The sequence below is a fragment of the Sminthopsis crassicaudata genome, chromosome 5 (genome assembly GCF_048593235.1).
Source record: "Sminthopsis crassicaudata isolate SCR6 chromosome 5, ASM4859323v1, whole genome shotgun sequence".
Classification (NCBI taxonomy): Eukaryota; Metazoa; Chordata; class Mammalia; order Dasyuromorphia; family Dasyuridae; genus Sminthopsis; species Sminthopsis crassicaudata.
In genome coordinates, this window is record NC_133621.1 from 231435379 (window position 1) to 231462495 (window position 27117).

General features: G+C 38.0%; 2 protein-coding genes across 4 annotated transcripts in view; both read left to right on the top strand.

The window, feature by feature from the left end:
• On the top strand, positions 1-27053 carry CERS5 (ceramide synthase 5). 3 transcript variants are annotated; one of them, XR_012482583.1, is made up of 11 exons: positions 2-270; positions 18796-18901; positions 19710-19840; positions 20494-20551; positions 21366-21416; positions 21979-22071; positions 23336-23464; positions 23568-23674; positions 24033-24189; positions 24902-25010; positions 26188-27053. XR_012482583.1 is itself a non-coding variant. In XM_074270426.1 (11 exons), exons 1-11 carry the CDS (start codon positions 74-76, stop codon positions 26338-26340), a joined length of 1233 nt encoding a protein of 410 aa, XP_074126527.1. In that variant the 5' UTR covers positions 2-73; the 3' UTR covers positions 26341-27053. The 3 variants fall into 3 exon arrangements, 2 of the variants coding, with proteins under 2 accessions (XP_074126526.1, XP_074126527.1); XM_074270426.1 differs by having other exon boundaries at positions 24033-24211; positions 24982-25010; XM_074270425.1 differs by lacking the exon at positions 24902-25010 and having other exon boundaries at positions 1-270.
• The window catches only part of RACGAP1 (Rac GTPase activating protein 1), a 284478-nt gene that overhangs the window by 120598 nt on the left and 136763 nt on the right, over positions 1-27117 (top strand). The gene's annotated exons all lie outside the window — the stretch shown is intronic.

Sequence of the window (27117 nt, forward strand, 5' to 3'; positions counted from 1 at the left end):
GGGCCCCGCCCGGCGGCCGCCTCCCCGCTAGATCGGTTGGCTCTGGCGGCGGCGGCCGCGGGGCGGGGGAAAGATGGCGACAGCAGCGGTGGCGGGTGCCCTTGGCCTGCTGTGGGACTGGCTGTGGAATGAACGCTTCTGGCTGCCCCAGAATGTGACCTGGGCCGACTTGGAGAGACCCGACATGGGCAGCTTCCCCCGGGCCCGCCACGTCCTCTCCGCGTTTCCGCTGGCAGCCGGCATCTTCTCCGTACGCCTGCTCTTCGAGCGGTGAGAGGCGGCGCCCGCTGGGGACGGAAGGGGAGGGGGCCGCCCTGCGGGAGGGTCGAGGGAAAGGGGAGCCCCGAGGGAGCGGAATACGGGCCGGCTGCGGTCTCCTGGAGCTAGGGCAGGGGCAGGAAGGGAGAAAGGGCTGCCCTAGAGATGCCTGTGGAAGTAGCCCGCCTGCCGGCCGGCCCACAATCCAGAAGCTTGTAGGCCTCGAGGGGCCCGCACGTGGTTCTCCGGGGAGACTGCCCCCTGGGCCGGCGGAGGAGCGGCCGGGATGAAGGCCGAGGCGTCTCCAGCCTTTGCAGGGAGGAGCCCAGAGGCCAGGAGCGGACCTTGACAGACTGAGGAACCCGAGGATGGGGAGAGCAGGGAGGGGGCGGGGGTGCCGGTCCCTCTAGGTTCCGGGGAACTTGGACTTGGCCTTGGAATCAGCTTGTCTGCCGCACAGACTTGCTCAGCCTGGACCCCCCCCTCATTCTGATGTCTGGATTGGGGTTGGTGGGTCTGAAGGGCAGTGCACTCAGTGCTGCAGTATCCCAGGGACTGCCAGCATCTGCCCAGCACAGCGGACGAGATAACATCCAAATGCTACCTTCGGTCCTTGAAAGTTGTGGGTTCAGATCCCAAGGCACATTAAGTCATACACCGACTCCAGCCCCTGGGGTACTTATTGTTCCCTTTTATCTTGGTCTGTTATTTGCAGTGCTTAGGGATAGATAGATAACTCCTCAGGGAGGGGGAGATGTGTGCATCTGGGAGGAGAAACTCCTACCCAATTGCTCTCTGAAGACTTGGATATTTGTTTGAACTGCTGAATAAATGTCCTTCCTATGTCCATTAGTAATGGTTATTCTCATCAGTGTGAGCCTTTGTGCTCTGCTTGCTCATTCATAAAACATTGATTGAGCACAAATAGACGTTTTGCCACCTAGTTAGGAAAAATCCGAAGATGTAGAAGACATGTTCCCTGCCCTCAAAGAGCTTACATTTGAGTAGGAAAGATCTGATGTCTTCTGAACCACTAGAAAGTAGTTTTGTTTGCTCTAAATTTAAACACCCTGGGTTCCAGCAGACACTTATTTCCTAAAGTGGACCTTCAGATCACTTCGGATTCTCTGAGATAGAAAGAAAGAAAGGTGCTCTTCTCCCCCCCCCCCCCCAGGAGGACCTGAGTTCTAATTCAGTCATTTAACTCCATTGCCTCAACAATAGCTCCTTGACAAAAGGGACTATCTTGCTATTTGTATCCTCAGCACTGTGCTTTGCAGATAATAAGCACTTAAATGCTTTTTAATTCATTCATCTGAATTTGCAAGATCGCTGTATCAAACTCAAATAGAAAGGAGGCCATACATAAGGATCCCTTTGAGCTGCATATTGACTTTGAAAACCACAAATTAAGCATTATGGTCTACTGTGTTTTTATTTTGTTACATATTTCCCAATGACATTTTAATCCCATTTGAGCTACACCAAAGTGTTTGACATCACTGTTCTAGATTATAGATGCCACATCTTATCTGAATCACAGGCACTAAAAGATTCATCACCTTTGGCTAAAGAATTCTTTCTGAGCATTATTGTGGGCACTAAATTGCTCATTGTGAAATGAATAGTTTTATTAATGTCTAGGTTTTTAAAGAAATTAAATACAAGGCTGAGGGATAGTAACTACTGTGCTACTCCTTGACTAGTGAGGATTTGGACTCCTAGTCTTGTTTGGTGCTGGTATTCTCAGGCCCAGTGAAAGTGTTCCTTTCCACATTGCAATTATAGGACTGCACACTTGGATGACTAAGTCTCTTGGTGGCTTCCTTTCCCATGCAGAAATGATAGAAACTGCTGTTTCTTTGGGGAGACCAGAGGAAAGAGGAGCCTGGTCTTTTGATGTCATTTGAATGTCCAACTGCCTAAAAGTGAAGTATTAAACTGATGAGCTGCTTTTCTCTCAAAGGAGCAGAAGGAAAGGGCAAGATCCAAAGTGAGCTTTCCTGTGGAGGCTTTAGTTGGTTAAAACCCAGTTCTATTATTGACTTGCTGCATGACTTCTAAGGTCTCATTCTAGCTCTAACATTTTGTGACAGCATAATATCTTTTGCCTAGTTAGGCACTCACATTTTTGTTTGAATGAATGGAGAGGACATGGGCTTTCACCCTTGTCTCTTAGTGCCCTTGGGTAGTAAGTAATGCTTAAGCTAGAATTTGTGGTCTGATTTAGAGGGGAGAAAACCTTTCTAATCTGGGACATTAAACTTGTCAGTGACATTTATACACGAGGACTCTTTCTTTCTAGTTCCACCTTTATAATAGTAGTTCACATGTAAATAGTACTTTACAATTTAGGAAGGGCTTTCCTTCAAAACTCAATAAATTTGTTAATTTAAGTAAAAATGTTCCCTTTTTACAGATAAGAAAACCAGAGATTTGTCTGAGGTTACACCAGCAAATAAATGGCTAAATCAGGATTCAAAATTGGACCATTTTTTTGAGGAAATCTAAAGAGGGGGAAACAATTGTCATTGTCACTTTGATTTCTTTCTTTCTTCTCTGGCATTTTCATTGACCTGTGACCTGGCTCAGACCTGAGTTCATTGTTAGAAGAGGAGTTGTTTTACATCAATTTCCCTGCTAGGTGCTATCTAGAGAGAGTTGATTTGGAGGATATATAGGAGTTCAAGACTCAATGCTGCCATCAGATATCCTGTATTTATTGTGAATACTATGGAGCAGAGATGGCCTTTGTGATGTTAGAGGGAAATTGCTTTATAAAGCTTTATATGTTTTTTAACATAAGATTATGTTGCAACTATCACTATTTATTCTTCCTGTTCCTTTTCTATTGTCTCAAAGCAAACTCCCTGTGAGGCCTAAGGAGGGGCCTCTTCATCAATATTCTCTTCAGGAATGACTGGCTGTCATGAAGCTTACAGACTCTTTTCTGCTGCATGTTTTTTAGACCTTTCTTTTCTTGTTCTCCTTGGTCTTGCTAACTACTACAACCTAGTTTTCTCTGTTCTCTCCCACTGCAGTGAGGAAGTACTTTATTTTTCCCTCTTCCTGACAAGCCTAATGTTTTTCTCCTTCCCCAAAACATGTCCTCAACAGGCTCTGTACAGTACATCTGGATCCTTTGGATTCAGCCTTAGTAGGTCACCCAAACTGAGGAGAGATGCAAGGGAGTGGCTGTTGATGAGCAGGGTCTGAAGCCTACTTGCATTGCTGTAGTTGTTCTGTTGGGCTGGCAATTTTTGTGTTGTAAATTACATAGCTAAATCAGGTTTGCTTATCCAGCTGAGCAAGATTGGAGGAGACTGTCACATGCATAGCTCTTATCTGGAAGGCCCAGCTTTTTAATGGGCTCTAAATGGTTTAAAAAAAAAAAAAAACACCAAAAAACCTATTCTCCAGCCATTTCAAAAGAACTTTTTCTCATCTTTCTGTACAGTGGGTATAAGGCTCTGCAGATGGTATGTGTGTGGTGTCATACAAGAGGTTAGGTCCAGACTTCTAAAAGACAATGAATTCAGTTAATGAGATAAAGCAGAGACAAAAAGTCTCTGTGTAATCTCTCATCTACTTCCTGTTGCAGAGAGGATCTCTTCATCTTATTATGAGCTGTTGGTTTAGTGGTGAGATTAAAAAAGAAATCCAGTACTTTAATTTTTTCTTTTTTAAAATTACAAACTTAGCAATTGATTAACATCCCAACACACAAAGAACAAAAAGAGGATTGTTGCCTTTTTTGCCTTTGACTTTTTTACTATGAACTTAATCATCAACAAATGCAAATAAACAACCGAATTACAGGTGAAAACACAAACTTTGTTACTATAGTTTGTTTTTTAAGAATGCATATTAAATTCAACAAAAGTGTAGCAAAATTGTTTCATGTTTTTGCCCCTTTCTGAACTTTTTAATTCCTCCTTCATGCAATAGTATTTTATTTTTTCCAATTACATGTAAAATGTTATGTTTTTCAGCATTCATTTTTGTAAGATTTTGAGTTCCAAATTTTTTCTCCTTCCCTTCCTCCCACCTCCGCAAGACAGCAAGCAATCTGATATAGGCCATACATGTATAATTATTTTAAATGTATTTTCATATTAGTCATGTAATGAAAGAAAAATCAGAACTAAAGGGGAAAACTACAAGAAAGGAAAAAAAAAAAAAAATGAGAATAGTATGCTTCAATCTACATTCAGTCTCCATAAATCTTTTTCTGGATGTGGATGGCATTTGCCATTACAAGTTTACCGGAATTATCTTGGATCACTGTATTGCAGAGAAGAGCTAAGTCTTTCATAATTGATCACCACACAATCTTGCTGTTACTGTGTGTATCATGTTCTCCTGGTTCTGCTCACTTTACTCAGAATCAGTTCATGTAAATGAAATGTAAAATTTACAGGTTTTTCTGAAATCTGCCTGCTCATCATTTCTTTTTTTAAAAAAAAATTTTTTTAAATTTTAATAGTTTTTATTTACCAGATATATGCATGGGTAATTTTACAACATTGACAATTGCCAAACCTTTTGTTCTAATTTTTCCCCTCCTTCCCCCCGCCCCATGGCAGGTTGACCAATACATGTTAAATATATTAGAGTATAAATTAAATAACAATATATGTATACATGTCCAAACAGTTGTTTTGCTGTACAAAAAGAATCAAGACTTTGAAATAGTGTACAATTAGCCTGTGAAGGAAATCCAAAATGCAAGCGGACAAAATTAGAGGGATTGGGAATTCTATGTAATGGTTCATAATCATCTCCTAGAGTTCTTTTACTGGGTGTAGCTGATTCAGTTCATTACTGCTCTATTGGAACTGATTTGGTTCATCATTGTTGAAAATGGCCACATCCATCAGAATTGATCATCATATAGTATTGTTGTTGAAGTATACAACGATTTCCTGGTCCTGCTCATTTCACTCAGCATCAGTTCATGTAAGTCTCTGCAGGCCTTTCTGAAATCATCCTGTTAGTCATTTCTTACAGAACAATAATATTCCATAATATTCATATACCACAATTTATTCAGCCAATCCCCAATTGATGGGCGGATCCAGTTTCTGGCCATCACAAAGAGGGCTGCCACAAACATTCTTGCACATAGAGGACCCTTTCCCTTCTTTAAGATCTCTTTGGGATACAAACCTAGTCACTTTTTTTTTTTTTTTTTTTTTTTTTTTTTTTGCTGAGGCACTTGGGATTGAGTGACTTGCACAGAGTCATACAGCTAGGAAGAATTGTATTAAGCATCTGAGGCCAGATTTCCTCCTGACCTCAGGATTAGTGCTCTATCTAGATAGTGCCATCTAGGTGCCCCTCATCACATTAATATATACCACAATTTATTTAGCCATTCCTTGATATCCACTTAGTTTCCAGTTCTTTGCCACTACAAAAAAGATTGCTACAAATATTTTTGTCCATGTGGATCTTTTTTCCTCTTTTATGATCTCTTTAGGATATAGACCCAGTAGTGGCACTATTGGATCAAAGGAATGCACAGGGTATATTAACTTTTTATTCTTTTTAAATAATTCATTGATGTGCCTTTAAAATTTTTTGTTGCACCTCTGACACTTCCACTAATCCACTGGTCTCTTCCCCCCCTCCCCAAATAGAAGCCCTTTTTTATAATAAATGCTTATTGTTATATAAAACAAATCAACACATTGAATGTGTCTGATGAGTCTTCCCAAGTTCCTCTGAATTCTTTATACTATACTTCAAGGTACAGTAATATTCTATTACATTCATATGCCATAATTCATTTAGCTATTGTCTAATTGATGAATGTACCCCTTTACTTCCAGGTCTTTGCTACCACAAAACATGGTGTTATAAACATTTTTATACATAAGTGTAGTTTCCTGTGGTCTTTGACTTTTGGGAGACCTAGTAATAGTATTTATGGATCTAAAAAAATGTATAATGTTAAGTATAGTTTCAAGTTGTTTTCAAGAAATGACTGTAAAAATTCATGGTTCTTAAGAGTTTATAATCCCTCATTCTCTGTTCCTTCAGTAATATATATAATTCTTTCCTCCCATTAGAATAAAACTTAATATTTATATAATGCTTTAAAATTTACAAAGCTCTTTGCTTACAATGTCCATAGGAAGTGGTTAGGGCAAGAGTTATCTTTGTTTTACAGATGAAGAAATTATGAGTTACATATCCAGAAAGCTGGTATTCAACCCACATTTTTCCTGACTGCAGTTTTTTTTGTCTTTTTTTGTTAAAAAACTGTTGGTGTTCAGTCATGTCTGACTCTTCATGACCCCATTTGGAGTTTTCTTGGCAAAGATACCAGAGTGGTTTGCCATTTGCCTCCCTAGCTTGTTTTATGGATGAGAAAATTGAGAGAAAAAAGATAAGTAACTTGGCCAAGATCATACAGCTAGTGTCTTGTACCAGATTTGATGAAGAGGAGGAAGATTAGTCTTCCTTACTAAAGGCCTAGCATTCCCTAGCTACTGTGTCACCTAATTGCATTATAAAACTTAATCATCAACAAATATTCTATGATAGAGGCAAAAGGGGATTGTGTTTTTTAAATTTAGCTAATAACAAAAATTGCTTTGTGTATTTGTAACCTTCTGAACTTTTGGGGGGGGTATAGTTTAACCAATTCTCTCCACTCTAATTCTCTCCCACCCCACTTTCCTTTGTTTCAAATACTTTCAACAAATTAGCTAAGTTGGAAAATGTGTATCTGATTCTGCATCTATCCTGTTTACTTTCCACTACTCAGTGTGATTCCTTAATCTATCTCTTGAGGCAGCACATAGAAGATCATTGAGAGTAGGGCAATATCATCCATGCCTTTGTATCTCTATAACCTAGCATGGTGTCTTTCACACAAATATTCAATAGAATTGAATATTGAATACCTCAGCTCTTTATTTAAAAAAAAAAAAAAGTTTTTTGTTGTTGAAGATTTGCCCTAATTATTACCCAGAAAAGGGTTTATCAGGGTGTTCCCAACCTTGTGTAATAAGGGAGTGCCATAAATCCAGAAGTAAGAAGAAAGCAGAATTTGTCAATTATTGGGCTCTGGCATAATGAATAGAATTCAGGGATGAAAGTCTAGAGACTTGAATCCCAGCCAGGGCTTTTTTACTGATCCCACTACCTGTGTTTCTGTGGACAAGCCACTTGTCACCTCTGAATTTTCTCATTTTCCTCAACTACAAAATCACTGATAGCACCAGGACCCAAGTGTTGTAACCTAACTCTGGTTTTACCTCACTGTCTTAAAGAAGTTTCTTCCTTTGGGAGGACAGGGGTGAATTGTTGGAGAATTGTCTTTTTTCTCTCCCTTTATACCATCTCTTTTCCTTGCCTTAGAGCAGGGGTGGGGAATATCCAGCCATATAATAACCTCAAAATCAAGGGCCATTTGGTCTGGCCCTGCCAAGATAACTTCAGGTGACAACAACCTCCCATTGCTTGAGTTCTCTACCTTGATAATTTTATATAGCCTGAAAATGATATTGTAAATATCCAAATGGTCATTGGCAGAAAAAGGTTCCTTACCCTTGCCTTAGAGTTTAGAGCCCAGGGTAAAAAATGGAAACACACTAGGATCTTGATCAGGGATAAGTTATACAGAAGAATGATTTGGAACCTTCCTCTATTCTGGCAAGGTATTGAATTTCATCAATTAAAAAATACTGAACTCTCCATTTTGGAGGATGTTCAGTGATGGGACCAAACTGTTCTCCAGGAGAGCAGAAGTGGGATACTATTTGCCTCGTCCTTTGTTCATAATCCACAGTCATTGTTTTTGGAATACTGACTGTGTAGAGCCCTAAGGAACACAGAAGGAATATAAGAACATTTCATTCTGCTAAAAACAACTTTAGAAGTATTCCGTTGCCTATAGAAGAGAACATAAACTTCCTAACCTAGTATTCAGATACTTCCATGAAATGGATAGGTTACCACCTACCTTTCTAGCCTTATTTCATACTATTCCTACTCATGAATTCTACAGCCCATCCACAATGGACTCCTGTTTCTTAATTTTGTCTAGCCTTTCCTATTTTCCCACAAGTTATCCTTCATGTTAGGAATACACTTCTTCCATGTTTCTGTCCATCAAAATCCTACTTTAGTCTAAAGACCTATGTGAGAAGAATGCTTTTCTGTATCCTCATCCTGACCTCTAGCTCCAGCAGATTCCTTACTATACTATTGATGACCCCTCTTCTTTCATCAAACTGAATTTTTGTGATCATGTACACACGCTACCTTACTATCACTCATTAGATTGTAAGTTTCATAAAGACAAGAGCTGGTTTCCATTTTTGACTCTTGGTTACCTCATGGGGTCCCTTGAATGTAGTCAAGACTTGATGAACTTACAGCTTAACTTTAGAAACTGATTATATCATAAAAGATCAAAAGTAGAAGGATCCTTAGAAATTGTAGATTGGTCTTTTCATTTTATTAATGAGGCAAGAGACTATAGAAGTGAAGCTGTTTGCCTGATTTAATCTGTTCATCAAAGGCCCAGCACTATTACTTTCCATCTTACTCACATACTATAGTTTTTGGAGGAATTTTCTGATTAATTTGATTTTATATCATATTAGAGCAAACATAGTTCTTTTCACATGTATCCTCAGTCTGGAAACTGATTACACTAGTTACTGCTCTATGTTCAGTTACATAGAATGATAACTTAAAAACTATATCTTTTCTACCTCAAGCCAGTTTGGCTTAATAGTAGTAACAGTTCAAATTAGTCAATCATATCTGACCTTCTACACATCTACATGCATGTTTTTCCCCCCCAAAATATTTGTCCTTAGCAGTTTTTAAAATTTCATTTATCCCTGTGAAATCTGGCACAGAGCAGTCAGTTGTGGTAGCTAGACAACCAGCATGTTTTGAGGAAGGCTTAGTTATCTATATACAAGTAAAACATCAGAGGTGTGCATTGTAAAGCATAGAGTAACTTGAAGTCCACTCTGGACATTTCACATTTGTATCAGACTGTGATTCCCTTGAAGAGTAATTCACCTCCTAAAAGCTCTTTATCTTTATCCCATTAGAATGAAAAGACGTTTTAATAGTCTTTAAATTTGTCACTAAGGTGTAGTGATTAGTCCATAATCAGGCTAATCCATGCTCCTTCAGAGAGCCAATTCTTGGCCAGCCACTTGTGCTGTGATTCATTATTAATGTGGTCCCTTTCCCTTCAGCCTCTTTCACATGTCATCTGAGGGTTTCAAGGTTATATTTGACTATCTTAATCCTGCTGTGTTTCAAGCAATATTATTCGTATGTTCAGCATTCATTACCTAAATGATGAATGAAACATTCAAAAACAGGTGGTCTACTTCATGTTATACTTATTTTAGATAGTGGCAAGAGTTAAAATTTAAACCCAAGTCTGACTTCATTTTAAATCCAATGTTCTTTTCATTGAATCAGTAGGGTAATAGAGAGCTAGAATTGGAGTCTACAGCTCTGGGTTTGAATCTCGATTCTCTCATTTAATAGCTGTGACCCAAGACAGTTTATAACTTCACGTAACCTGTTTGCTCTTAAGTAAAAACATAAAATTAGAGATTTGGGTTTGGAAGGAACCTAAGAGATAATCCAATAGGAAGATGATAATAAAATGGGGATGATATTTGTGGTACTCAGTACCACGATCAATAAGATCAATCAAATAAGGTAATTTGTATTTTTTTACACATTAAAACATATAACTGTCAAGGTGATATTTACTTTGGGGTTAAATGTAATACACTAAAGAACAATGATATGCAGAATATTTTGTCACAAATATAAATTAATACTTAAAAATCATAACCCATTTTACTTCATTAGTTGGTTCTGTGAAAATTATATTAAGCCAAATGGGACATTTAGTGCCTTAGGAACAATGTTGTAAATGTGCTATCTCCTTTCCATATGTGAATGGAAGTGTGTGCCTTCTTATTCTGAAACCTATCTACCTTGAAAACTGTTAAGATCACAGGTAATAACTCAAAAGCCATCTAGTCTCAATTCCATTATACTGATGAGAATACTGAAGCCTGATAAAGTTAAATAACTTGTCTTAAGTCATTTAGTGGCGGATGCTATGGCAATGGTGGCATTTGAGATGGTTCTCTCCTTCTGTAATGTTATTTTCCCCCGTATCACCTTGCTTCTACTGTCTGAGGTCACATTGATGGTAAGTAAAGAGCAGTCAATAACAATAGATTCAAATCAGATGAAGGGGACGGCATCAAGTTTCTAATTTCTGTTTCTATTTGCACCATTCATTTATCATACCATGTTCTGATTCTGGAGGGGATCTTTCAGGTAAGGAAAAAGTCGAACTGGCTATAGTCCTAAAAAGTTGCTACTAGGTCTTTTCTTGGGTGTGACATTCTAAAGATTGATCTTTGATCTCTGGATACTGCCTAAGGGAAATTCTTATATTTTAAGAGGTTGTTTGTTTTATAGGGAGCTAGTAGGAACTAGTTGTATGAATATTGTTACCAATTTTTACAGTCTTTGAGAGTTACCAGGAATTAAGTAATTTGCTCAGAGTCCATCTGGTTTGTTTAGTAGTGTCTGGAATAGTTTGCCAGGCAAATGGGGGTAAGTGCCCAAAGTCATACAGTCACTAAGTCTCAGACATGAGACCAGAGCTTGAACTAGGGAAGATGAGGCTTTCTAATTCTTCCAGACCTGGAGCTCTAACTGTTTCTAGAGTCAATTGGCTGGTGTGAATCTTTCTGATTTTCTATTCATACAGTACTGCTCAGGACATCTTATTAAGAATTGTTGGAGGGGGCAACTAGGTGGCGCAGTGGATAGGGCACCAGCCTTGAATTCAGGAGGACCCGAGTTCAAATGTGGTCTCAGACACTTAACACTTCCTAGCTGTGTGACCCTGGGCAAGTCACTTAACCCCAGCCTCAGGGGGGGAAAAAAAAAAGAATTGTTGGAAATTTGTCATTAAAAAAAACACTTATTAGGCACCCTGTACAAAGCACTTGAAAACTTTCTAACAGTCATAACTGCTTGAACATAGAATGAAAAGAAAAGTTCCCTATCACTCAAAATATTCAAACAGTGGATTGGGACACAGATGTATACATCAGGATTATGTGATGGAAAATGCAGTGGATTTTTAGCTTTAGAATCCTACATTTAAGTACCCTCTTCACTACAATTTCTTTATCTACAAAATGAGTGGGTTAGACTAGGTGTCTAAAGATTCCTTGCAATTCTAACATTCTGTGATTTTGAATTTTGCTTTCACCATTTGACTATCTGTGTGATACTATGGTCACCTCATTTCAACTCTAAGTCTTTTAAAGAAAAATGAGCCTTACTAGTACACTATTTCAAAGTCTGATTCTTTTTGTACAGCAAAATAACTGTTTGGACATGTATACATATATTGTATTTACCTTATACTTTAACATATTTAACATGTATTGGTCAACCTGCCATCTGGGGGAAGGGGTGGGGAGGAGGGGAAAAGTTGGAACAAAAGGTTTTGCAATTGTCAATGCTGAAAAATTTCCTATGCATATATCTTATAAATAAAAAGCTATTAAAAAAAAAAAAAAAAAGATGAGCCTTCTCTTAGCTCAGGCATATCATAAGGCTCAAACCAGATTCATAAATGGCAGTTCTTTACAGCTCAAATACAAATGCAAGCTGTTATTATCGACAGGGAGTTAGATTAAATGATATCAAAATCTCCTAATTGGAAGATTATGAATTAGTAATTCAAACCAATAAGCTCCAGGTTTTTTGATCATACCTCCATCTTATCCAAAAACCATGTTTGAGCATAATGCTAATACATAATGTATGTTTATTTATACATTTTATCTATATACTATTGTACTAATGCATTACCTACATGTTAAAAAATTCACAAAATACAAATAGAAATGAGATAAAGATTAAATAAATTATTTTTAAAGTATCAATTTTGTTTTCAAAACCACACCTGTGATTTATTCATCATTGAAAGCTTTTAAGAGAGGACTTTTTTCATAATGCAGATCAGGACCCTTTCTGCCAGTGAAAGGTTATAACACTGAGAGGTTACATGATCTGCATAAGGTCACCTAGACAGTATGTGCCAGAGACAGGATTAAAGTTCTATTTTTTCTGCCTTGTAGGCCCATTCTCTAGAGGAACTAACACTTTTTTGACTTTGACTAAAAAATGAGAGCAGTTTGATTGAATATGAGTCATTGTTTTTTGAAATCTTGGTGTAACATTTTGTAGTACTGGAAGGTCTGCTTTTTAAGTTCCTCTTATTCTGATTCTTAATTTTAATGGCTGTCATGCCTGGGAAAGATAGGTGCATAGATCCATAGAAGAAATACATTTACTAAAGCATTTAGTAAAGCATCATTAAATAGTAAGATTAATTTTTCAGTTCTATCTATAAATTCTGCAATATTTTTGTTGAAATTTGGCTAGTAAGTTTTCATTTCCCCTGACATCTGTTCTTGTTTTTTTATGCCTGCTACATAATTTATAATAAATGCTTAATCTTGTAAATTAATTACATGTTAAATTTTTATATTTTTCACAAATGTGTTCAAAAATTAATATTTCTAATCAGATTAGAAAATTTATGTTTCTAAGATTTTAAAATCATGCCAATTTGAAAGTTTTTATTGGGGATACTCCATTTTGTGGTAGCAAAATCATATTTTTAAATGACTTACTAATGATGTCTTCACATTATCATTAGCTAATATCTTAACAATATAAACTCAAGACAAGATTCCTTATTAATGATAGTGCTTATAAATTCATATTTTGGATAATCTTGATAATTGTGCTTTTTTTGTTGTTGTTTATCTTATTGCTTGTTACCCTGTAATATAGATGATTTAAAGTTCATACTAGTTGAATTGTCAGTTCTGCCCTTTTCTTGTTTGTTTTATTTGTTGTTGTTATATTGAAATTGGGGGGGCAGGGAAGAAAGGTGAGGGAGCCATTGTTAATCCTTTGTTAAACATTGTGAAACTATTACTTTTCAGATACCTCAAGTAGCTTATATGATATGAACACCAGCCTTACATATTGAGTTGGAGTGCCAGTGTACATTATTAAATAGTGATAAAGCTTAAATTTTTTTAAAAGATAAAAATGAATGTTAAGAGAAGTTTTTTGTTTTTTTTTCTTCCCCCCTGGATCCCAGTGTATTATTCCCCTTTTTGGAGATAAGAACCACAGATTTAGAACTTGAGATCATCTAGTTCAAAGTCATTTTACAAATGAGGAAACTGAGAACCTGAGAGAGTAAGTGACTGGCCAGAACTCAAATAGGTAATAAGTAGTAGAAGCAGCAGGATTTGAATTTGGGTCTACTTTATCAGGCTACTTCTTGACCCAACTGATACCTGAAACAAGAATCCCTTCAACAATAGATACAAGTGATCATGAATGAATACAATTTTGCTTGAAGATATCTGAGTAGGAAGCAGCCAATTTAGTAGCTGTAATTTGGGAGAAGTTTTTCCTTATTCTGAGCCTACATCTCTTATTCTACACCTTCTATTCATTGGGCCTTTGTCTGTTTGTGAGGCCAAATAGAACAAAAATTTCTTTATGACAGGCCTCAGCAACTTAAACCATAACCACCATAGCACTTCTTCGGTTTTCTAAGTTAAAACTCCTCGGTTCATTCAACCAAACTTCCCACAATTTAATTCAAAACTTTTCTCCATTTTGATCCCCTTAAATTCTTTTTAAAATATGATCCTCAGAACTGAACAAAATATCCCAGGTGTGATTGCTATTAGAGCAAAGCTTCTTAAACTGTGGGTTTGCAACCCCATGTGGGAATCATGGAATTATGATTTATTATCAGTAAATGTTCAATTTGTCTTACCTGTTTTATATACCTATATGCCTGGGGTCACATAAAAATTTCTTGGGAGAAAAGAGATCATGAGTGGAAAGTTTAAGAAACCCTACACTTGCATATAGAATACTCAACACTGATTTAATTACCCTAAGCTGGGTGGAAAGAGATTTTTCCTTTTAAGAGCCACAAAGACTTTAAATTCAACACATATTCATGAAATGATTATAATATGCATGACTAGATTTTAGGCCTTTCGAACAAATACTCCAGTGTTTTCATTCTAAATTTATAGAATGTGAGTGCTGAAAGGAACCTAGGAAAGATGTCATAGTCTCATTAAAGATTCCTTTAGAGAGTCCTCCAAACATATAGGAGTCTAGATTTAAAACTATAAGGTATCTTCAAGATAATTTGGGTTCATCTCCTTATTTTGCAGATGAGATAAATGAGGCTCAGAGAAGCAATTTGACTTGCCTGAGGTTTACAAAGCTTGTTATTAACAAAGTGAGTAGAACCTCGTCTTATGGTTCCCAGTCTAGCATTATGAAGCAGAACATATGCTAGATTCTTCTCTTTTGCTCTCAGTCATTGAGCTTCCTCTTACAGTTCTTACTGAAAGAAGACATAGGCTTCTTTTAACACTTCTTATTGAATTTAATTGAATTGTTCTCAGATTCACTGCTTCTGCAAAAGTAGTAGAAATTTTTTTCTTTATATTGAGCCAAAATTATTTTCTCTAAAACTTCATTGCTCATAGTATTGCTATTGTATGGTGATAATCCATTTAAACAAAGCTAATACTCTTTCATATGATAACTTATTACAATACTGCTAGTACATTGTCTACCCATTTATTTTCTCTTTTCCAGATTAAATAAATGTCTCTTGTTTCTGTTCCTATATGGTGTGGTTAGGCCCCTCATCACTTGGTCACCTTCCTGAGATACATTCCAGTTTTCTGTTGTACTTCCAAAAATGTGATACTTAGGACTAGATACAAGATTCCAGATGTCTCCTGATGATAAAGAGGATAGTAGATGTACAACTGCAATAATATAATTACTTTCATTCTGGATACTATGTTTCTATTAAAGCAGAGCTGACATGAAACCCTCAGATCTTTTTCACAACTCACAAATCTCAAACTTGTACAATTGGTTTCTGTAAATAAAGGACTTTACAGTGTATTTGATTCAAATAATTGTTCTGGTCCTTTGTGATCTTTATAGCTATGATTCTGCCATCCGTTATATTAACTATCCCTTTTAAATTCTGTGTTATATACAAGTTTGATAAGTAAGCATGTTGTACAAGTTATTGATTTAAAAAAATATATATATATATATGTATATATATATATATATATTGAACAGTACAGGGCCAAGGATGATGCTAGTGCACACAACTTCAGGTTTGGCAGAGATATTTAATTATTACTCCTTGGTTTTCAACCAGTTGTGAATCCATAGAACTGAACCAGAAATGCTTGGTTTTGTTTTGTTTTGTTTTTTTTCCTTTTTTATTATCCATCAGGCTATCATGAGAGAGTTTTACAAAATGCTTTGATAAAATTTCCATGTTGTATCTTTAGAATGGTGCCTTGCAGTTTAAGAATTTTGCTATTAATTAAAACATATACTCGTGTGTGTGTGTGTCTATGTGTGTATATTTCTATAGTCTTCATAGAAATAATATTTATCAGAGGAGCTAGTAGCTATCATTTTTTTCTCATCAGGACTTCACATTTATTGGGAAGGTGTCTGTGTGTGTGTGTGTGTGTGTGTATGTGTTTATGTATCACATATATACACATGCAAGCAAGGGAGGTGGTAGAAGTCAAAAACATTTTTGGAAAGGTAGATGTCCACAAAGTGGATCAATTAGTTATAGTATCATAAGTCCTTTGAGCAGAAATGAGTCTTAGAACTGCAGAATTACAAAATTTGATATTTGAAAAGGCTCTCAGCAGCCATTTAATCTAGTCCAATACACACAGGTGTTCAGCTTCTGGATGAAGACCTCCTAGGGGAATTCACTTCAGCTCAAAATGGCCTGTTCCACTTTTGTACAGCTGTAATCCTTAGGAAGTATTCTGACACCTCTTTGCAACCTTTACCCAGTGCTCCTGGTTTTAAGCTGTGGGCCAAGCAGAAATCTAGTCTCTCCTCACATGATAGCTTTTCAAAAAGAGCTAACATTACATTCCCTAGACTTCTTTTCTAGAAGTTAAAATGTGCTTAGTTAGTTCCTTCAACATATCCTTATGAAACATGAACTTCGAAGCCCTTGGACTTCCTATTGCCTGCCTTCTAGATACTCTGTAGTTTAACAGTATCCTTAAAATCATGGTGCCCCAAAGTAAACACAGTTTCAAATGTGTTCTCGTGAGGGTGGAATACAATCGAACAATCATCTTATACCCTCTTAAATGTATCTCAAGATCACATTAGCTTTTATGGCTACCACATTACACTGTTGACTAGTGTTAAGATTACATTCTATTAAAATCCCCTAGCTCCTTTTCAGAATAGCCTTTGTCTGTGCCCCCTCATTGTATTTTGAAATGATTTTTTTTTTTACCCAAGTCTAGCCTTTCAAGAACCTAATACATTGTCATCTAATGATTTAGCAATTCCTTTCTGTCATCTACAAATTTAATGTATATGCCATCTGTGACTTCATCCATATCAGTGATAAAAATGTTAAGCAGCATGGAGCCAAGCACAGATGCCTGGAGTACTGAGACCTCCAGCCATATTGACATTCAACTATTAAAAGTCTTTGAGTCTGGCCATCCAATTGATTTTGAATCTATATGCTTGTACTTTTGCTTAACCCATATCTCTCCATCTTCTGATTTTTTCAATTCCACTTGCAGTAGCAGTACCTGCTAGTTCTTTGGAGATGTAGTTCATCTGGGACTGCTGATTTGAATTCATCAAGGGCAACTAACTGACATCTTACTGTCTTCTTGTTTAATCAACTTACTGGTAGTCATTTTTGTTTTATTTCTTTTACCAATAAAAGAGACAATAATAATTGAGCATCTCTGTTTTTTCTCCTGTCAGCTATCAATTGTCCCATTCACCCCAAAGGATCTTTCTCTGATCCTCCTTTTTCTTTTAGTAGAGCTAAAAAAAAAGAAAGGAAGAAAAATAACCTCACCTTTTTGCTGTCCTTGATTTCCCTCATTAGCTTAGTTCATTTAGAGTTTTAATATTTTTGACAATACCGAAATAACATTTTTCATATTCATTTTCTGTTAGCTGGTCATGCTGGTCATTCTTCTGAACATTTCTTTACTCCAAGTTGCCCAATCAGTTACTGATTCATCCACATTAGGGTCTTAAGACAAATCCCATTTTTCCTCCTCAATGGAATTGTTTTCCTTTGTATTTCCAGAATTTCATTACTGAACTATCTTCTTCCTGGACTGACTTTCCCTGAATCACTTTACTTTTTAGGATTATACCTGACTCATCTCTTTGAAATCTGCTTTCCTATAATTTATAGTGTGTGTCAAATTCAGTTTAGGTTTCCTTTTCTTTATTACAAATTCCAGGATGGAGAAGTCACTTCCTCCAAGGGTCCCCTCATTTTCACTGTCAACCAGTTTTCATGTTAGTGAGAACTGGATTCAGAATAGAATCTCTCTATGTTGGTTCCTTTATCTTTTGAAAGAAAAAATTTTCCCTGTCAAATCATGAAGTTTCTTAGATTTTAGCAGAGAAATGAGAAATGTCTGGATGATTGAAGCCCCACATTGTTGTCAAACTGTGATCTCTCTCTACTTTACTCATTTAAATTTTCTCTTTCTTGCCAAGTAGTTTGAAGTACAGTCCAATGACAAAATTATACTATACTTCCACCTCTTTCCTCCTTTATCTGTCTTGTTTCTTTTGAGTAAAATATACTTGTTCAAAGCCATAGTCCAGTCATGTGTTTTATTTTACAAAGTTTCTGGGATACCTATGAGATCAAATTTACCCTTTTGCATGAGCACTTCTTGTTTGCTGCCCTGTCTTCTACCTGAAGCATGATAATGTCATTGCTGACAGATAGTCATTCAGCTTCTACTTGAGGGGTCATAATGGAGAAATCTCTACTTCTAGAGACATTCTAATTCATTTTTTAAATGGTTCTAGGTCTAGAAAATATTTTTTAGATTGTGCTATATAATCAGTTTCCCTGATGTTAATATTAACATCTAATTCTTTCCTCTGGGACCAAGCAGAATTAGTCTAATTCATCTAGATGATAGCTCTTCAGATATTTGAAAGCTGAAATCATACCTTATATACCACCATCCTCTCTACCTAAATATCCCATATTCTTTTGACTAGTCCACATATAATCATTCTCTCACTATTCTGGTTGTTCTTCTCTAACTGTGCTCTGTCATGATTCCTCTTAAAAAGAGGACTCAGAATTGAACATAATACTCCAGATATATTTTGATCAAGGCAGCGTACAACTTTTTGGATGGACATACTAATCATAATCTAGTTAATTGGTAGCAGATTCTGAAATGAAATTTAAAAGTTTATCTCTGCATAGTGCTAGCCCTTGTCCATCACATACTCTTCCAGTCAAGTTCTTTCCTTGCTGAAATAAAGTATAATTATATTTAGAATTGGCCTTTGGCTTGCTCGCTGCAGGTTTATTGCTAAGCCATGTGCAATTCATCTTGGCATCCAGGAGAGTGTTCCTCACCAGGCACCACCCAATGCCATCCTTGAGAAGGTGTACACATCCATCACAAAGGTGAGTCAGTAGAAACAGGGGGAAGATGGCTAGTGAGGGAAGTATCTTCTAGAGTGAAAGTAGGACAAGATCACACCTGTCTGGCTCTTATTCTGAGAGAGCCTCCAGAAGACCTAAGGGGATCCAGGCTTCCAGAGCTATGACTTAAAGCAATTCAGGGCAGCAGCAGCATTTTAGCAATTTCCTACCTTGGTTTCTATGATCCAGTACCTGTTGCATCCTGGCCTGAAGAGCAAGAGTGTAAGTATAAATGACTTGATCAACTTCCTTCTGACAAGATAGTATACAACTAAGAAAAAAATGAATCCTTTTAGGTTAACCTGTCACATTGCTCTGCCTTGTGGTGGTCTTTCTCCTTCCTCCTCTCTCATGCCTCTCCTTTTTATAGCAAACTAATTCTTTTAGGGTATTAAACTTTTCCATGAATTTAGCCTGTCAGTCAGTGGCATACTTCCACCTCATGCTTTCTCCTGGTTAATTATGAGTTCCACTAGGGAACTTGTCTTTTCCCTTGTTAAAGCCATTTTCCTGTCTATATGCTTTCCCACTCATTTCATATTTACCATTCCTGGTGTCTATTGTATCTCTTCATTTTGTCTATGACCTCTTCTTATAAATAAACCTATCTTTTGTTCCCCACCCTCTTCGCTCCCCTGCCCCCCCCCCCAAAAAAAAAAGCAAAAAAGATTCTTAGTTGTATAGGATAGATTGGGATTTCTTTTTCAACTGCCCTGATTAGAAGGTAAGGCCACTGGGGTATGGAAAAATTGAGGAAGGGAGTGTTCTGATTATGTCCTTGTATCTGCAGTGTCCTGATGGGAAAAGGCTAGAGGGTCTCTCAAAACAGCTGGATTGGGATGTCCGAAAAATCCAAGGCTGGTTCCGCCATCGGAGAAACCAAGACAAGCCTCCAACACTCACAAAATTCTGTGAGAGCATGTAGGTGTGCAGGCTGGGGGGATGAGGAGGTGGGTAGGATTGGGATGATATTTCTTTTTTGTATCTGGACACCTGTGGCTGAGTGTGAGTTAAAACATTAGAGCCAGAGTAGAATCCTTGGGTGTCATCTATAACCATCTAGGAAGATAGAAGACTGACAAGATTTGTCACCTTTAGTTTCTTGGCCCACCTTGCTAATTAACCCTATATGTAGTTCTAGCCTGTTCTAGGTAGGAGGAGATTCCAAGGCTATGCAAAACCCAAAGTGTGGTTAGGTGGTGCCAACTCTGGTGTGAATTGTCATCTTGGGAGGAAATGCGTTGGTAGGCATTACCTTTGGAGATAGAAACAAAAAACCAAGCATTATCCCCATTTTCCCTACCACCTATATAGAGTCTCTTCAGGAAAGGAGACAGAAAAGCAAATGCTACTTAGTGAAACAATATCATAAACAGAAATCAGTGGGTAATGGTGTTTGTTGATATGGCAACGTGTATCCATAGTATAAATTTTATTCTAGGCTTTTTCAGTAGCCTGACACTGACCTGCCTAGAAGATACTGTTTTGACTTTCTACTCCCTTCCTACCCCAAATTTCTCAGAGATTTTGTGTTATCTAAACCTATGTCTAATCTCTATTCTTTCCCTACACAGGTGGAGGTTCACTTTTTATTTATGTATATTTTGCTATGGGATCCGATTTCTGTGGTCGGTGAGTCTGAAAGGCTACTTGATGTCCTCTACTAGCTAGGGTGTCCAGGTCTAACAAGGTCTACTAGCTAGAGTTAAGGGGCCTAGAACCTTGCCTTTTTCTCATTTTGTTTTTTTTTTTCCTTATAATAGTCCCAGTCCAGACTTTAAATGCTCTACAGATTGTCTTTCCTAAGAAAGGTGCATACTACAAGGTTTCTAACTTAGGAGTTCTGAACCTTTTTTGGATCATGAACGACTTGAGCATTCTGGTGTATCTTAAGGACCCCTTCTCAGAATCATGTTTTTTAATTAAAAAATGCTTTTTCTAACTGAAATTGTTAGAGGTTAGTGAAAATAAGGATGCAGTTTTTTTCCTTATCTTAATTTCTCAGACTCCCTGACATCTAGATATTGACCTCAGGTTGGGAACTCTTGCTTCTAAGGGTTCCATGAAAGGGACAGTTTTTGAACTTTTAACTTTTTTGCATGGTATTATCTGGTGATTTAAAATGGAGTCTTTCCCCTCCTTCTAGTTCCCATGTCCAAATGGAATTTTATAGACAAACCCTGTTATTTTACTTATCTTGACTTTCCCTTGAGTTATCCCAACATATTCTCTATACATAGAATGGCACTTTATTATCTATAAGAATAATTCAGATATCTGTTGAACCTCTTGTAAACCTTAGAACCTGGGAGATGATTCCTCTTCTTCTATTTTATTTCCCTTCATAGCTTTCATGTCACACAGAAAAAGTGGGAATGTTAAATTAAGATTTCAGGACCAAGCTAAGTTTCTGAAAACTGATCAAAATTCTCTATTCTTTCCTTAGTCACCTTGGTTCTGGGACACCCGACAGTGCTGGTACAGTTACCCCTATCAGGTAGGAACAAAGACTTCAAAGAAAAGCCCTAAAATCTCTGGATCTCAGGTGATGGGACCCAAACAATGAAAGCAATGGCACATTTCCTTTTGGTTCCTTAAAGGTTTGAAAGCCATGTCCATTTGGTGATGTAGCATGGTATGTTTGAGGGAGGTTTACTCGCCTTTGCCCATGGTTGTGACCTCCTGGATGAGTTGCTGTCACATGTGACCACTATTAATTTGGTGGAGAAACACAAGGGAATGGCAAAGAATGGAAAGAGGACCTTACACACTAGCAGCCTAGACTGTGTCTGGTACTTAGTCTCGGCATAGCTTGGCCCCAAAGATGAGCATCAGCCTCTTTTGGCAGTTAGAGAACAGAGCTGAATTGGACGAAAAGCAGAGTTAGGGGAGGTTGGGCTGAGAACTCAGAAGAAGGTTGTCCTCTGTGCCAAATCTAGGGCAGGAGTTGCTGTGTGGTCAGGGGTGGGGGTTTTTTTGTTTTGAAACAAAAAGTTGGTTAGAGAGATGGAATAACTTGGATTAGCTAATTCCTAACTAGTTCTCTTTACCTTTTCTAGCCTCTCACATCTGGCCTTTACTACTACTATATCATGGAACTGGCCTTTTATTGGTCTCTTATGTTTTCTCAATTTATAGACATTAAGCGAAAGGTAAGAATGTTGCTTCCCAACAAAGCTCTTATCTTTCTCCCTTCATTCTTCTCTGGCAAATAGCTTCACTAGCCATTGATAGACCCTCTTTTTTCCTGGCCAGAATCTTAAAACAATTTAATGGGACTGTCATTTTTTGAAGAAACTATTGTGTAGCATTGGGAAATTAGGATTTATGAGTTCTGTTTTAGACTCTAGGGACAAATCAATGAGTGTTAGACAATCTGAACTAAAAGACTGGCAGAGAACTTAAATGAGAGAAAAAAGAAACATAGTAAGAATTTAGGCCCAGGAAATGAATGAAAATTTTACCTGCACTTAGTGATCATTGAATTTTCTTCCCTATACTTTGTAATCTTAGAGATCAAATCCCTAATATTTTTCAGATAAGGAAATAGACTTAGAGAGAGCCATAAAAATAAGAGATGTTATTAGAAATAAAACTTATAGGGGCAGCTAGATGGCACAGTGGAGATAGCACTGGTCCTGAAGTCAGAAGGACTTGAGTTCAAATATGACCCTGGGCAAACCACTTAATTCCGCCCCCGGCCCCCCCACCAAATAAAAAGAAAATGAAAAATTATACATCATTTAGTGAAAGCTTATTTTATAATTAAGGAAACTGTTTTTATATAGTTACATAGTAAATTAGTGGCATAGCCCAGAACAATCCAGTTCTAATTCCCAAGTCCAATATACTTTTTCACTGTATTAAATTGTGAAACTTTGATCTAGTAGGGAGCAAAGATGAAACTAAGGACTAAATCTTCTCCAGGAGAGAATAACTTGGAGCCAGACTAGCATCTTTTTCTAGGGAAACAAAAAAAAAAAGCAGGGTTAGTTAGCCTTTGTGGGAATAGGTTGAGACAATAACCAAATGGTTATCAGAAGAAGAAATTTGATATTTGCTTTCGGTATCTTCCATCAAGCAGGAAGCACAGAACTTCTTTCTTACTTTTACCATCTAAATCATCTAAATGATCTAAATTCATCTCCCACCCCTTTTTCCTTATTGGTTAAAAGAAAGAAAGAAAGAAAGAAATGTCTCTTAGTCATACTAAGAGATTTTTGATTTGAACATTGGAATAGGTAGCACCTTGCCATACATGACCCAAATGCAGGAAGAAGGAAAGCCTTTGAGGGAGGGAATGGTCATGGAAGAAAATTACATAGGATATGGAATTGGCTAGTTCCACTTAAGGCCTTGGTTGAAGGCATTCCACCTTACACCTGGATCTTGCCTTATCTATCCACACCTTCCTAGGATTTCCTGATTATGTTTGTGCATCACCTAGCCACCATTGGGCTCATCACCTTCTCCTACATCAACAACATGGTGCGAGTGGGAACACTGGTCATGTGTTTACATGATTCCTCGGACTTTCTGCTTGAGGTAAGACCCCAGTCTACTCCTCCCTCATATTTCATTTTCCATTTTCCATCAATCCTGAGAGAACTGTTGCTCTCTCTCATTTATTTCTTTTTCTCCTCCCCAGGCAGCCAAGTTGGCCAACTATGCCAAATATCAGAGGCTTTGTGACACATTGTTTGTGGTCTTCAGTGTAATTTTTGTGATCACTCGCCTTGGTATCTATCCATTCTGGTAAGTGTCTACAAATTAGTATTCCTAACTGGGGCAGTGGTGCCCTCTTGGCAGTTTAGGAGAGAATTTAGGAACCCTACTCCTAATAAGCCCATATCACCTGCTAAATCCTAAGTGTATGGGCATACTATTTCAGAACTTCAGATGCTTTAAGCAATATAATTAAGTTTGGGGCCCAGGCCCCAGAGTCCCAGCTCATTTTGTACTCCTGACCATCCTTACTTTTAGACAACAGAAACGTCTCTTTCAGAAGTAGTTTCACCAAATAGAAAAATTGAAAAGAGATAAATCCCAATTCTTAAGATTTTCAGTTTTGTTGCTGTCTCCTTTGGTCTGATTCCTTGCTTCCCCTATTTAGGGTCCTGAACACAACCTTGTTTGAGAGTTGGGAGATCATTGGACCTTATTCTTCCTGGTGGCTCTTCAACAGCCTTCTCCTGGTCCTCCAGGTTCTACACGTCGTCTGGTCTTACCTGATTGCTCAAATTGCTTGCAAAGCCCTGGTTCGAGGAAAGGTGAGGGCCAAGGCTGATTCCAGTGTCCAAATCTAGCTGGGAGAATTAGAGCTGTTTAGTGAAATATACTGCAAATGAGGCAGGGGGTCTGTGGCTTTTCACTTTCTCCATTTCCTATTAACTCCAAATGTTTTACTCTCCTCTCCCTCAAAAATGAAATAAGGACCAAGGCAAACAAAGATCCATTGTTTCTATGAACTAAAAAAGAACATATATCAGAAATATCTAAGGTTCTTCATATTTTCTTGTTCTCTTTCCTACTTTGTAGAATGAATGATTTAGATTCCTACAGTAACTGAATAACCCAGGAAGATAATTGGTTTGAGATGCATCTCCTTTCTGCTAAGAAAAAATCCTATGACCCTTAAGAGAAAGGGCTGGCAGAGAAAGTTCCTCAACATCTCACTCCTGCTTGAATATGTTAAAGCAGAAAGGAAGCAAGTTTCTGAAGAAGCTTCTAACTGAATTTAACTCTTTATGTTCTGAAGTAGTCCTTTCTAACTACAATGTTATGTTGTCATCAAGGGGTGGTAGATTTTGCTAGAAGAAGGAACCATTTCTAGAGCTTGAGAATGAGGTTGTTCAGCCATGTCTGTAGTCTTCTGTGCTGACGTTCTTCATGGCCGCTGCTGGCTCTAGATTCTGCTTAGCCTCTCTCTTTGCTGCAGCTATCCAAAACCTTTCTTCTCTCTGGCTTCTCTCTCCTGACCAGGTGACCTAGCCAGGAAGGATTAGAGACCGACTCTATATTCTCAACTCTTTTCTCACCTCCTTCCTTTTCTCTGTGCCAAGTGGGAGCTGGACAGTTTCATCTTTTGCATGTAAGTGCTCTGCTGCTGCTGCTGATTCAGTAGATCTTTATGTGTGTGTGAGAGTTTTCTTTTTCACTTTATCCTTCTTTGTCTTCTAAGTAAGGGCTTGTCTTTACTCCTGACTTTGTGGGGTGATATGGAAGGGGACAATGCTTAATAAAATAGAAGCTAACATGTTCCCTGCCTGAACCTTATTAAATTGAGTTGGGTTTTGTTTTTCTTCTTCCTGGAAGCACAGACTTTCTATATCCATTCTGGGGTTAGTCTGCCCTCTGGTGGAGATTTCTTGAGGAAAAACAGTTGTTAATTTTGGACATCCAAGTCAGATTCAAAATTGTCCATAGTTCATAATAAGACTTTAAAGATACAAAAGCTGGAGATCAGCCCTATCTCTAGCTTACTCTTGTGAGATTCAGTTATCACTTATAATCAGAGCTCATATTTAATTTCCTTACAATGACCCTGAGATAAATAGTCTTAATATCATGCCCATTTACAGATGAAGAAACTGAGGATGACTCCAAGTCAAATGACTAGCCTAAGGGTTACAGTAAATTCAATTGAAGTCCAAAGCCTGGAAGCAATTTAGATTGCAGTAAATTACTGCAAAGAAGACAGCCCATGGATTTGGAGGATAAGCTAATTATAACTGAGGCCAGGGAAAGTAGGAGCTCCTGGAAATTGCCTGGCCCTGGGGTCTGGACTTGAGGAACTGAAACAGTTTAGTTTGTGAATGTCTGCAAGTATTGGGGAATTCGGGGCAAAAGGGTGAGATTAGTCAGGGTCATCAGTTACTTCATGTTACTACTGATAAAACCCATGTTTTATCAATAATCTAAGTGGTTAGGTTTCTTACCCTTGGAATTTTGGAAAATAAAGGAAAGGATGGATTTTTTTCAAGACTTTTCAAATTCCTAATGTATAAGAATTTAGCTGTTTTCTGGGAAGACCTTTTCTGCTAAGGATCCCAGTTGAATTTGAAGGTGGCTTCATATCTTGGAAAGCCTAGCTCTGCATGTCAAAATTAGAGGTGGTAAAGGAATTCTGTTTGGTGGCATAAATTCTACAACTCTCAGAGCCAGGAACTGAAAAGATAGGTTTAAGAGACCAGAGACTACTGGCAGAGAGGGTGATTTTAGTGACAATTCTGTTCTCATTATTCTTTCTTTAACATCTGCCCACCTAGGTATCAAAGGATGATCGTAGTGATGTGGAAAGCAGCTCAGAAGAGGAAGATGTCCCTACTGGCAACAGAAAGTATCCCTATGATGGCAGTTCCAGCAATGGTGCCAACCAAGTCAATGGCCACTTGAGAAACAATTGCTGGGCAGAAGAGTAGGGTAGGCTGACATGATGACTCCAGGACACATGAACTTTCAGGGTCACTGGCAACCTGCTTCCCATCTGTTTCCCTACCCACAGCCCCACTCTTTTGTGGCCATAAGGACCCACCAGGCACTGAAGAGGAAAAAAAAAAAAGAAGCAAACATTTTCACTTTTTAAAAACCTCTGCCGTTTTGTATTTAATAACTTTGTCAGTAATGTTATTTGTTGTGTGTGTGTGTGTGTCTGTGTGTGTGTCTGTGTGTGTTATACACACTCATACATATTTGATATGGTGAGTTGGGGCACAATTCTGGACTGGACTCCTGAACTATGCCGTGCCCCTTCATTCCCAACTTCAAGTTGTGGCTGCATTCCTGGATCACCATTCCCACCTTCATTGTTGTTTATGGCTCTGGCCCCTTGGACTCTTGAACAGAGCAGCCAATCTCAGCCCGTTTTCTGCATTGGAGCCAGGAGGCAGCATGTGATATTACATTGGGACAGACCAACTCTAGATGGATGGCCAGGGTTTGCTGTGGCCCTTAGCTGGACTCTCTCTAATAACCTCCCTCTTCTCCCTTCCTACAGCTGCTGCTGATGTCCTGCTCATTACTCAATGGTACTTGGGGATGGGCTGATGTTGAGGGAGGGCAGCAGCCACTGGGGGAGCTGTTATCATTTTATACCATTGTTTACTCTTCTGTGATTAAAAGTGCTTCAGCCCTCCTCTGCTGTCCTAGCTATTAAAGTTCCCACCTACCTCACTGCATCCATAATCTGAACTGAGGGT